We start from the raw sequence: 12,765 nt of genomic DNA on the forward strand, positions 1-12,765 counted from the left end.
CCCCAGGCACCCCTCCGAGTTTAAGGATCGTTAGGGCCAAATTGGTGGAGCATCACTCCCAAGGGCAGCGCAAACGTGCAAGGCCGTGCAAGGTGCGGTCGGTAGAAGGTGCTGAGCCATTCAGAACAGGGATATGACACCTACAACACCTCATTCGCGTCCCAAACGTCTAAATGCGGCCAGCTCGCCGCAGGAAGCTGGCGTTAGGATTTCAGTGATTTGTGGAATTCAAACAAATGTCCTCGGGTCAAGACTTTTGTGGGGGGAGCTGCATATTCAGACACTTGAGACTTTACAGCTTATCTTTCCCTCTACCACAAGTTTTCCTCTAGAATCCAAGAGACAATGGAGGGAAAAAAAAAAAGAAAGACTTCAAAATGAAGTGTTTCCTAGGCTGTGTATTTCCATCAGCTTGGAGCAACACAGACTTTGAATGTGGAAGTTGAACATGATTGTGATTGCAGGATGTGGTTTATAAAAGTGATCAATTTGCAGACGAATGCAATGGTTTTTCAAGAAGTTTTTTGTGTGAAATGTATTAACTATTTTTACTTCCCTCCCCCCCGCCGTGTTCAGGTTTCTAGTGAAAGTATTTTTCAGCCCCCCAAAAGAATTTAAGTCAACATGAAAAGAATGCCTTTGTATTTTTGAGAATGATATCCTGACAGGAATTAGAAACCCCATGATTAAAAAGGTGTGTGGGGGGGAGAAAAGTGAATCCTTACACAGTATAGGCAAGATATAGTCAGTAAGATACGATAAGTAAGAGGGCAGCTATACCGTCCCGTAAGCCTACGTTGCTGAGAGCCGTACTCAAAGCCGGGCATTACTGAACCTATCAAAAGCTGCCAAAATGTCTTGTACGCCGCTGAAGTCACAGATGACTAATCTCGGCAAGTAGGCGTTGGGACGCATTCTTGCACAACAAACAGGAGTGAGGAAAAAAGAGAAGGTAAAAGTAAACCCTGAAGAGATCCTAGAGGGAAAACTAGCCTGCCTGCGACTGCGAGCACGATGTTGTTTTCTCTTTGTCACCTGCTCTTTTCCTAACAAGTGTTTGCTGATCTAAAGCCCTTGCGATGCGGTTGAAGGATGTGGGAGGGCTGAGAAACTGTTTGAAATCCCTCAAGTTTTTGGAACACCTCTGCAGGGCTTTAGGGGCTGCTTTTGGGAAAGGAGATAAACTCTTATCTACGGCTGTTGTCAGATACGCACCGGAGGAAGAGCCGCAGAGGACCGAAGCTGCTTCATGGGCAGAGGTCCTGCTCCTTGGCAGCTGCAGATTTGTTGCGTTTTGGACAAACTCGGATGAGTTTTGATAATGCTGATTTACGAAGAGCACTTTGATTTAATCCCCCCCTACTGCAAACGGTACTCCTCTCCTGTGACAAACGGACAGCAGACAGTCCTCATCGCTCGCTTTTAGTTTTATTTCCTCCACGGGGCGCATGTGTGGATGGAGCAGTTGCATTAATGCATCTCTCCTCCTCTGCAGTATTTCAATTACATTTCCTGATATACAGTGCATGACTTAATGGATGATGCACTTGTTAAAAGCTAAACCTGGGTCTAAGCCAGACCTCCCTGAAACAAGTTTGGTGGCTTCTGCCCTCAGGAAGAAGGTTTTGTAGCTTCTCTGCTGAGTCTTAATTGCTGACATTTAAGACCCACGGGACACTCGGAACCGTTGCCCCTTGGAGATGGAACCTTGGGCTCCCGAGGGGAAGGTGCTGGTACTTGCCACCACAGGTGTCAAGAAGGTGCCCGGCCGGTCCTAATCCATCGTAGCCTTTTGCTAGTTGCATTAGCAGGAGCGGATGAGGGTCGTTACAAGGTTTAGTTTGCTTTGTACAACTTAAGCCTAACATGAGTGTAAGAACTGCACAGATCCCAAGGAGTTTATGGAGTTAAAGAGGAGCTACTGCAGCCTTTATTCCTGCCATTTGCAGAGAATACAAGTCCTTTTTTTAGCTTAATTAAAAAAAAAAATATATGCAATGTAATTTCATGGAAATCACTGACATTTGCATTTTCCAAGTTTATTGCTTTTCTCAGTACACGCCGTCTTCCCTTTTGCATGCTCCCTTGTTTGTCATAGGTAAAACAGTACAGGAGAGACATTGTGTGTCACTAAAAACCGCTTCCGTATTTATGTTTGAACAGATGGATGCTAAAGCTAATTGTTTGTTTCCAAATAAACAGACAGCACGGTTGTAAATCGTAGATACTTTGCATGTCCAGCTTGAAAGTGAATATTGCTTCGAGACTTGCGTGACGGGATCGCTTCAGTGCTCTCACTCAGGAGGAGCGATGCCCTCTCTGTAGTAATGACGTCACTTCTGCCAATACACAACTGCGCTCGGAGAACTTGTGCATTCCAGAAAATGCTGTCGTTGAGAATAAGGAAACTTCCTGCAGGTCCACAGGAGTCGTTTCGCTTGATTCTTGCAGGTTGGATTCCTTATCCTTTTCCTCCAAGCTCTAATACGACATTTCTCTTTCTCTTGCAGACCATGCCCTCTCTATGACGGTTACTTGTTAAGCTAACTCTGCATGCCGGAAGACTGTCCTTGGTTGATCCAAGGGCTTTTGGGGACTCCAGCCTCTCCCCAGTTTTTCTGTGTGTGTGTGTTCCTCTAGAACTTTCAAAACTGTTTCTCCAAAGGGTTTTGCAGAAACTTAGACTGTTTTCTAAAGCAGAAGCACCTCAGTCCACAGCAGTAGTGATGGGCAGCGTGCGAACCAACCGCTACAGCATCGTGTCTTCGGAAGAGGACGGCATGAAGCTGGCAACCATGGCCGTTGCCAACGGCTTTGGGAATGGAAAGAGCAAGGTACATACCAGACAGCAATGCAGGAGCCGCTTTGTCAAAAAAGATGGCCACTGCAACGTCCAGTTTATTAACGTGGGTGAGAAGGGACAGCGATACCTGGCAGACATCTTCACCACTTGCGTGGACATCCGCTGGAGGTGGATGCTAGTTATCTTCTGCCTGACTTTCATCCTCTCCTGGCTTTTTTTTGGCTGTGTGTTTTGGTTGATTGCATTGTTGCATGGGGATCTGGAGAATCAAGAAAATAACAAACCTTGTGTCTCTCAAGTGAGCAGCTTCACCGCAGCCTTTCTGTTCTCCATTGAGACCCAGACCACGATCGGCTATGGCTTCAGGTGCGTCACAGACGAGTGCCCCATCGCAGTTTTCATGGTGGTTTTCCAGTCTATAGTCGGCTGCATCATTGATGCCTTCATCATTGGTGCTGTCATGGCAAAGATGGCTAAGCCAAAAAAGAGAAACGAAACTCTAGTCTTCAGCCACAATGCTGTGGTGGCCATGAGAGATGGAAAACTGTGCCTGATGTGGCGTGTTGGAAACCTGAGGAAGAGCCACTTGGTGGAGGCACACGTGCGAGCCCAGCTCCTCAAATCCAGGATCACGTCGGAAGGGGAGTACATCCCCTTGGATCAAATAGACATCAATGTAGGCTTTGACAGCGGGATAGACCGCATATTCCTGGTCTCTCCCATTACAATAGTACACGAAATAGATGAAGACAGTCCTTTGTATGACTTGAGCAAACAAGACATGGACAATGCTGACTTTGAAATTGTAGTAATACTAGAGGGCATGGTGGAAGCTACTGCCATGACTACCCAGTGCCGTAGCTCATATCTGGCAAATGAAATCCTCTGGGGCCACCGCTACGAGCCCGTACTCTTTGAAGAGAAAAACTACTACAAAGTGGACTACTCGAGGTTCCACAAAACATACGAAGTGCCCAACACACCCATCTGTAGTGCCAGAGACTTAGCGGAAAAGAAATACATTCTCTCTAACGCAAACTCCTTTTGCTACGAGAACGAAGTGGCCCTCACCAGCAAAGAGGAGGACGAGATTGATACTGGGGTGCCTGAGAGCATGAGCACAGACACCCACCCGGACATGGACCACCACAACCAAGCAGGGGTGCCTCTAGAACCACGGCCGCTACGGCGGGAGTCGGAAATATGACTGACAAACTCTTCCTCTCTCTTTTGGTTGAAAGGAAAGAAAAAAAAAAAAATATCAATCTATCGGTCAAAGGCACGTTGACCTGAGAAGTTGGCCCAGAGCAGTTTTCAGACAACGGTACTGTTGAAAAGCGGTGTGAAGGCAAGCAGACCTGAGAAACCCAGGCTGGTTTTAGGGCTGTCCTCAGAGGAGGGACGACAGAAAATGAACTCTAAACACAAAGCACTAAACATGTCTAAGTATGAACAGAAGGCACATATGTTGTAGAATAAATTATGTATATATTTTTTTACAAAACTTGAACTTGCAGGCAAGCTTTGGTTGGGTTATTATTATTTTTTTTTTCAACTTTTTCCAGAATGCTTCTCTCTAGGGAACAAGAATGTTTTTAATGGCATAACAAAGGCAAGAATCTGCCTTATTATTATTATTATAATTATTTTTTAAAAAGCTGCTGCTAACTACATGAACACAAATGGTTATTTTTGTTGCAGTGTAGTTTTTATTTTCTCTTGTGTAATTTAAAAAAAAAAAAAAAAAAGTCAGTGTTGAACTTTTTTGGGTTGAAAAGCTCGTGTTCACTTCAGAGAGGCCGACGTTGCCAGAAATTCTAAACTCCTTTTGAGGCCAGTAGTTTGATAGCTAGAATCAATTTCTCTCTTTCCAATTACATAAGGGGCATTATGTAATATCAGGCCAATCAGTAGCCTCCAGCAAAATTATGATTTTTGGGGGGAGAATTTAATTCTCTGTCTAAAAGAAATAAAATATATATATACGTAGAAAAAGTACTATGTTAAAACTACCTAAATGGATACCAAAGAAAATGCACAGTTTTGCACAGCGGAGTTTATTTAAAAAAAGAAAAAGGAGAAAAAAAAAAAAAAAAAAAGGAACAGGCTGCTTTAAACAAAAAAAAATTTCAAACCTCAGACACTTTTTTTTGTTTTGATTTTTTTCTTTTTTTTTTTCTTTTCTTTTTAAGACCTTTATTTTGCACCTTATTCTAAAAGCTTAAGACTCGGATCGAAAGTGAGCTAGGACTCCTCCCCTTCCCCCCTGCTCTTCTATGGGGAAATAAATTCCCTTCCTCTCTTATAAGGAGAAACGCAGCTGGGGGAAAGCAAAGATCTGTCTGGGCCAGCGCTCGCCAAGGCGGGCTGCAGCAGAAGGTCGAGCGTTAGTGGATGCGTTGCCAAAGCCGCGCTAGCCCTCGGCGCTGGCCCAGCCTGCTGCGAACTGAGCCACCGTCCCGGCGCTGCGGGCGGCCGACCCCGAGCCCCTGGGCTGCCGCTGCGCCCCCGGCCAGCCCTGCCCCGGCCGGGTGATGCTGGGGGCCAGCGCTGCTGGAGCGGGCCGTGGGGCACAGACGAGCCGAGCGGTAGATAAATCCCCAGGATGAGGTTTTTGAAGAGGAAGGGAGAGGAAAAAAAGAAATAGAAAACTTTTGCAACACAGCACTTGGGAAGGGCACAGGGGTTGTAGCATTTTGTTAAAAAAAAAAAAAAAAAAAAAAAAAAGCTTCTCTTCAGCAGGGCAAGGGTGTCAGAAAAAGTGTGTTTTCCAGCTCATTTGGAGAGGGATTATTTGGGGAGGATGAGGCTGCAAAGCGAGGTCCATCTCCTGCCTCCTCCCCCCGGCCAACACCGACAGCGGTGGGTGGACGGGACGCGTCACCGAGCGCTGAGCAGATTTTGTGACCTTCTCCAAAGCTCTGGCTCTAGCGGTATTTTGGCTCCTTCACCCAGAAGGCTTTAAATTCTCTGTGCCTCTAAGATCAAGGAGACGGCGAACCTGCACGGAGCAGGTTGGGGGGGGTGGTGGGGATGATAATCCTAGTCAACTCTTGCAGTATTGGATCACTGTATGCCATTAAAAAACAGCTTGTTCTAGGTCTCATGTCTTCTGCAAACGGATATCTGTGAAGGCCTCTGGCCCCTTCCAGCCCTGCCTGAAAGAAATGCCTGCAATGAAACGGTTTCTGATAAGGTGGTCTCTACAGTGGGTGGGTTCGAAACTGTGGAAATTCGACGCTGTAAACCCGGATTTGGCTCCTAGAGAGGGCAGATGACGAAGTGCAAGTACTGAGGCTGTTACTGGGGTGGGGGGACGTCAAAGAGAGGAAAGGCTGAACATAGACCGGCGATGTGATGGCAGTTCCTGGGTCGACAGCAGTGAAGACGACTGAGTGCTGCTAGTGCTGCTGTTGCGATGTTCTTGTAAAAGGAAAATAACTAAACCAAAGAGCATGCAGCGAAGCGGAGGCTGCGTGGAAAATGCACCGGGGAAGGGGTGGAACAGGGAGGCTGACCGGGAGAGAGGGGACCGGTTCTCCAGCCGGCATCCCCCAGGCGCGCAGCGCTCCCACTGCTTGAGGTGTTTGAGCGGGGATGGGAGACGGGGGGCGGGGGGAATGCAGGATTCAGCTTGGGTCTTTAAAGCAAAGAAATTCAGAGGCGGGGGGGAAAAAAAAAAAAAAAATCCTCTCCCCCTTAACATTTCCGGTGCAGAGGTTTTGGGGTTTGGGGGTTTTTGTTTTGTTTTGTTTCGTTTTTCAAGTCAGTTTTTTCAGAAATATTTTTAAAATGTACATTTTATAAAGTTTATCAAGTATTTTCATATTTAAAGCCAAATGTAAATAGAAGTCTGTAAAGGAGGACAAGGAGAAGAAGAGAAAGAAAAGGCCACAAAAAGTATAAATTCTGCTCAGCAGTCTCGGCTAGCTAGTACCTAGATGCTACCGGTTAGCATGATTTTTAGCAAATACTTGCAAGCCTTATAGGATTCCTAATGCTATGAACTTCTCTTTATTTATTTTTAAGCATGGACTTTTAATTTGAAAACCTGTTCTAGTTACTGGCATTTTTAAAAGTTACCAGCTTTCCGAGTGCTAGTCTTGACGAGGGTGTGCATTGAGGTAATCCATTACACTCTCTGCCGCGTTCTTTTTCCTTTTTTTTTTTTTTTTTAATAACCCTTTGTCTTTGCCGACTGAATCTTACATTGCAGAATTGCACTCAGCCTCTGGCTCCGGGAAGCTGCTAGAAAGAGACCTGCAATGTACACTCCATGGTACCCTTCCCCCTTGGCCATCGTTTCTGTATTTCTCAACACGCCGTGGTTAGCCCGGTGTAGGACAGACTATTGTAGCACACTTCTATGGCAGCAAATTGGGTTAGTCATCTTTAAAAATGTTGTTTTTAAGGACTACATGGTGACTGACAGCGTTTCTTCAGTTCCCGATGATCCCGGGCCAAGCTGACGCTTAATTAGGGGCCCTTTAGACTGAGTGAGCTCTACCCGAGACTCCAGCCGGCGTCGGTTCGGCCTCTTTAGCAAGGGTGAAGTTGGCTGAACTGGCTCGCACAGAAGGTTCATGCTGTATTTCGCTTAGGGTCTGGGGGGGAATATGTTATTTCTGCCCTTCCCTGAAAAATACTTGAATGAGACACGTTGTCTAAACCACAGTACTGTGTGCAGTGGCAAAAAGCATTTCCGAGGCAGGTGGGGATGGATCTCTTCTTTCCTCTGGCTCTTCCGTGCGAGTTGGCCTTGGTTAAGTAGCAAGGGTAGAAATCATCACTTAGTCGCTGTGTTTGACGATACTCGCTCCCAGCCACGATAACCTTCCCTGTTGTTCGTTTAGCACTTGCTCTTCTCGGAAAAGACAAAGGGTCCAGATGTTTTATTTGTTCTCTTAGGTCTTCTTTTTCATAATGGATTACAAGGTAAAACTGAGAAGTACTGTAATGTCTTTAAATTATGGCTGCTCCTGACCATTGTAAAGTAGAAGGGTGCTGCATAGTTGCCATCCCCCAGCCAACGAGAAACTGATTTTGTAATGACTTTTGGCCTGCAGCTATTGTAAGGTGAACAATCAAGGCATCTGACAGTTGTCCATTACTATTTTCCTGTTTGCAGCCTTTTTGTATCAAAGTCTTCCTAATGTACTGCACAAATTGTGGATTGTACAGATTTTTATATATTATGTCTTATTTTATTATTTCTAAATAAATAAATAAATAAAAAAAATTCGAGAATGAACCGGTGTGTGCAGCGTGTATGTAACTGGACTGGGGAGATGGCTCCGGAGGTTATCATATAGCTGTGTTATATAGCTGTGTTTATGGGCGTCTGAGCACAGTCGTCGTCCGAAGCACTTTAGGAAGAGACAGGTCCTTCTCGCCCTTGACAAAAGGCAGGAGGAAAGGTGATACCGTCATTATTTCCCAAATGAGAACGTGGTGCGGCGTCAGGCCACTTGCACCGAAGGAAGATCTGCTCCAGAGAGGAACTTTCGTAAGGTCGTACTTGGAACCGCGGGACTCCCGACCATTAGCTACAAGTTGTATGAAATGGGAAAAAAAAAAAAAGCTTAAAGTCTGCATAAACTACAAAGTGGGGGAAGGGGGGGGGGGGTGATGAAAACACAGAACATAAGCAAGCGCATTGAAAGATTTGGAAAGAGATTAAAAAATTAAGCAGGAAACTCGTCTTCAAATCGCCATGTTTCATGTCTGCCTGGAATATCTCCGTGTTGAAATGACGCTCCTCAGCTCAGCCCGGTTCCAAACACGCTCGCTGTCATCTTCGTACGTGCCCCATTTGTCCGGAGCCCTGAGCCCCATGGCACAAGCGCGGAGCTGGGTTTTTGTGTGACGGGACGGGGAACGTAACGGCAACAGGCCTGGAGCAGCCGAAAAGAGCCTCGATGCCCTTATTTGTCTGGGTTGGAAAGCTCCTTTCCCGCTGTTTGCGTGTGGCCTCCGGGGCAGATATTGAGGCTGCACAACTGTGACTCAGCTCGGAACTGCTGATCTAACCGGAATCAAACACGCTGCAACGGCTGAGGATGGCTGCGAAGCATTGCAACGCGGTTTGGACCCCTCTGCTGATTTTTTGAAACTTTTTTATGGGTCTGTAATGCTATTAAATGATGCCTCAGATGGAGCCCTGACCCTAGCTAGAAGGACTCCATTTACAAATTCAAATTTACTTTCCGAATCTAATGGTCTCTTGGAAAGCTTATAATAATAATTGCAGGGCTGGATTTAGAGATACAGATTAGCTGTCACAGCCTGCATCTGCTTATTCTCCCTGCTGCAAAGCGTCCTCCGTGAGAGCCGCTCGCTGCTCTGCCCCTGCCTTTGACGTTGGCTGCAGGGGCAGTGGGTCGGGGGCCGCTGCTGCACATTCTGCCTGGCTCGCTCCCGTTGCCTAAATCGTTAGCACCCTCTCCTGTCAGTGCCTTTCCCTTCTCTTGCTGGCCACTCGTCCGGTCAGGTGAAGTCAGCATAAATATAGCAACAAAACACAGACGGCGTATTTTGGTAGCGAGCAAGGGAAGAGCTAAACCCTTCCCCTTCCCGTACGAGCTGGATGCGCCCAGCAAGCGTCAAGCGTGCGCCGCGGGACGCAAGCATATGCTGCCTGAATCTAGACGGCCCGAGTAAAACGCCGCAGAAGACGTCACCGCGCGGGTGTTGGCGTGCCGGCGACAGCCGGGCACAGGCAACGCTGCCTGCTGCTCGCGGGGCGCGCGTGCCCTCGGCAGACGGCGCAGGAAGGTGCGTTAGAGAAAGATGCAAGATGCGCGAACCAACTGTTCCCCGTTTTCACAGCTTTCTCCTCAAACTAGCAGGGCTTGCGTGTTCTTTTGACATGCCAAGCTCACGCTGAAGGCTGCAGGTTTCGTGGGTGTGCAAAGATGTATCGTAATAGTTAAAGAAACGGCTGTCCTTTCAAAATGTTTAAATTAAACTTGTGACTTCGGGGGAGGCTGTTTCATGGTGCTGGATTTTTGGCAGGTGGAGATTACCGTGCAGTGAAGGTTTTGGATGAGCCACGCACGCTGGGATTCAACACCTCCCTTCTCTGGATTGGCTCGTGTCCCGGCGTGACGGCCTTGTCAGCTCTTTGAGGACGGGGCCGTCAGCTTTGCAGGGGGGTTTGGTGCGCGTACGGGGTCCCCACGGCTTCTTGCACCCCTCACGGCAGCAGCGTGAGGAGTCGTACTTTGGTAAACCTCTGTGAGAGAGACTTGGGGGGGAAGTTTGCAAATTTTTCAGACTAATTTTTGCTTCTCTCTCCATTTGCTCTTTGGTGCGCAGGATTTGGCCGTTTCACCTGTATTCAGATAATTCGTCCCCCACTGGCTTCCAGATAGGTGGGATCTAAAAGCGCTTGCAAACTTCTGGCTAAATTTGACAAACTGGCAATTTTTGGACCTGTTCGCAGCTCAGAAGCCGTGATGGAAGTCAGAACAGGACTGTGGATGCTGCAAACGCAAAAGCCATGCATCTTCATGGGGGGAAGCCAAAGGGCAGCAGGAGTCCTGCAGCGCTCCCTAACCCACCAAGCAAAGCCAACGCTGATCACCACCTGCGCCAACTGCAATGGCACGTCACGGAAATGAGAGGAGGAATAAAATCAGCTGAATGATTGTGGAGTCACTTGGTGGAGGCTGAGATGAAAATTTCAAAGTTCCAGGTGAGGGAACAGGAACTGGTCTTTGCGAATTGAGGAGCTACATGGGAACAACGGCCGCTGAGAGGTGGGAAGCGACAGCAGTACGGCACTGCTCACGGTAATCCTGTATTTCATCTATGAGGAGAAAGGGAAGGAACGCTGTCCCGGCAGCAGACGCTGCCAGGGGAACACCAGCAGCATTACATGAACCGTTCGTATCGCATCCAGCACGAGCGTCGGAGGCAGCCACGGTAACACCAGCTACCGCGCCGTACCAAGACCCGCCGCAGGCTGCTCCACGCTTTTGGCAGCTCTCCAGGTGGAACTGAAATCCATAGCTAAATCCTTCCATTTATCTTGTGCCTAGGGCAGACTTTATTTTACTAGGAGGTAACATAATTTTATAACCCTCGTGGCCACTTGAAGCCTTTCCCTCCTTTTAGCTTGATGCATTGCCTTTGCTTCGTCTCCTGCAGATCACAGAGATGTTTCCACTGGTTTGCCAATGGCTGGGGACAGGACAGAAAAGTGAAAGCAATGAAAAGTCTAGAAAGTTCAAGAACATAAAAATGAATTATGAGTCTTGAAAAGAACATTCTTTTTCTCCTTCCAAAGTTTTCTCTGAAGTACAGTCTTTAATCTAGCACCAACATTTACAGCTTTACTGAGTGTGCAAATCCAGGTCGTTACATGCAAGCCAATGAATTTTATAGTTTTGGGTGGGCAGGACAGGGAAGGGCTACAAACATACCTGTTTCAGCAATACATACATTTTATATTATTCTTTAAAAAAAAATACTGCTCTTGCCTTTTCCTTCCTTAGTGGCTTGGGTTTCAACCCATAGATACTGGAAACAGATTTAAAAAAAAAAAGAAACTCTACATTGAAACTCATACAAATGATATACATGGAATTGCGAAATAGCTGCTGGATCACTCTGCTTGGGAAGCTGCACACGAGGGAGTCACGAGCCGTGGCACAGATCTCCTGCCCTTGCTGGGTACCCTCCTCTTTGCACCTCCCGACTATCGCAGATTTCAGGGTAACTCAGGAACCAAGGTCAAACCCCCCAAAGTATTAGGTCGTCTATGCCCAAACCTGGCCGTGCTCTAGTTATTCCTCATAATCAGGCAGCCGGGGGGAGGATCCCGGGGGAAACCCCGCTCCCTCCTGCTGCAAGAAGGACGTTGGCTCCTTGGGGAGCCCTTCCCTGCGGCAGCAGCTGGGAAGCCATAGGCTCTTGCTTTCCAGGATTGATATTTTACTGACTTTTTTTTTTTTTTTAAAGGCAAAATGTCTTGCTGTGCGTAAACTATATTTGATATGCAAATTAACTCTAATTATTTTGCATTACATGGCATGCAAGGTGCCTCGTGGCTATGCCTGGGTTTCACCCAGGCTTGGAGCAGGGACACAGGCACCACGCTCGCTGGGCTGCCCGAGCTCCTACCACTGCCTTGGGAACCCCCTGCTCCAGCCTGCAAATACCAACGCTTGGCTGTAAAGAAAGAACAAACCAAAGCAGAGCACTTTGAGGTCACTACCTAAGAAATCGCTTGGTTATTACGCTCGCAGAAAAATCTGGCTGCTAGTGTTGCCCAAGACTGACAAACTCAAAGATACTGCTTCCACTGAAGTCATTAGCAGAGTTTCATTTAATTGATAAATAATAGGCTGTTAACAGGAAAGGGTGGATTTCTATAGTTGAATAGCACAGAATCTTTATGAACAGGGATGACTCTCACCCTGGGGCAGAGAGATTACCCAGAGAAATAGCTCTACTTTTGAAGTCTTTTGATATTCTTAAATGGTGCAGTGGCTGTTAGCTGCCAGGAAGGATGAATGCCTACCTTCAACCAAAACATTTCCATCTTTACCCCTGTATTTCTGTGTGAGTCCTTTGCATGCACACAGAGAATTCAAGACAGACCAACAAATCTTTTTTTTTTTTTTTTCTCTCTTTTTCCCATGTTGGTACTTGCACTGACTTCACTTTTGCTGGAAAGGTAGAAGCAGATCAAAAGTTGGTATTTTTTCTGTTTACACCTTAGGCAAGAGAGCTTTGGCTGTCTGCAGTTGACTCAGGATACCTCTGTGATCTACAAATGGAAACCAAGGGAATTCCATTCTTCCTTCTGCAAGAGAGTTTGGCGAGAGATGTCTGCCCTCTAATAAGAAGCCCAGCAGCTAATCGAAGGGGGAAAAAAAAAAGGCTTTAAAGGAAAAGAAAGTGAATAAAGGTATGGAGCAGCTCAAATGCACACACTGCATTTCGGGAGTGCAAGA

The 12,765-nt window shown here is 46.9% G+C and overlaps 1 protein-coding gene across 1 annotated transcript; it reads left to right on the forward strand.

Annotated features, from left to right (window-relative positions):
- Positions 1-2,726: 2,726 nt before the first annotated feature.
- Positions 2,727-4,010, forward strand: KCNJ2 (potassium inwardly rectifying channel subfamily J member 2). Its single transcript, XM_009479881.2, has one exon. It carries the CDS (start codon positions 2,727-2,729, stop codon positions 4,008-4,010), a length of 1,284 nt encoding a protein of 427 aa, XP_009478156.1.
- Positions 4,011-12,765: the final 8,755 nt, after the last annotated feature.

This window comes from Pelecanus crispus, chromosome 12 (assembly GCF_030463565.1).
Source record: "Pelecanus crispus isolate bPelCri1 chromosome 12, bPelCri1.pri, whole genome shotgun sequence".
In the NCBI taxonomy this organism is placed as follows: domain Eukaryota; kingdom Metazoa; phylum Chordata; class Aves; order Pelecaniformes; family Pelecanidae; genus Pelecanus; species Pelecanus crispus.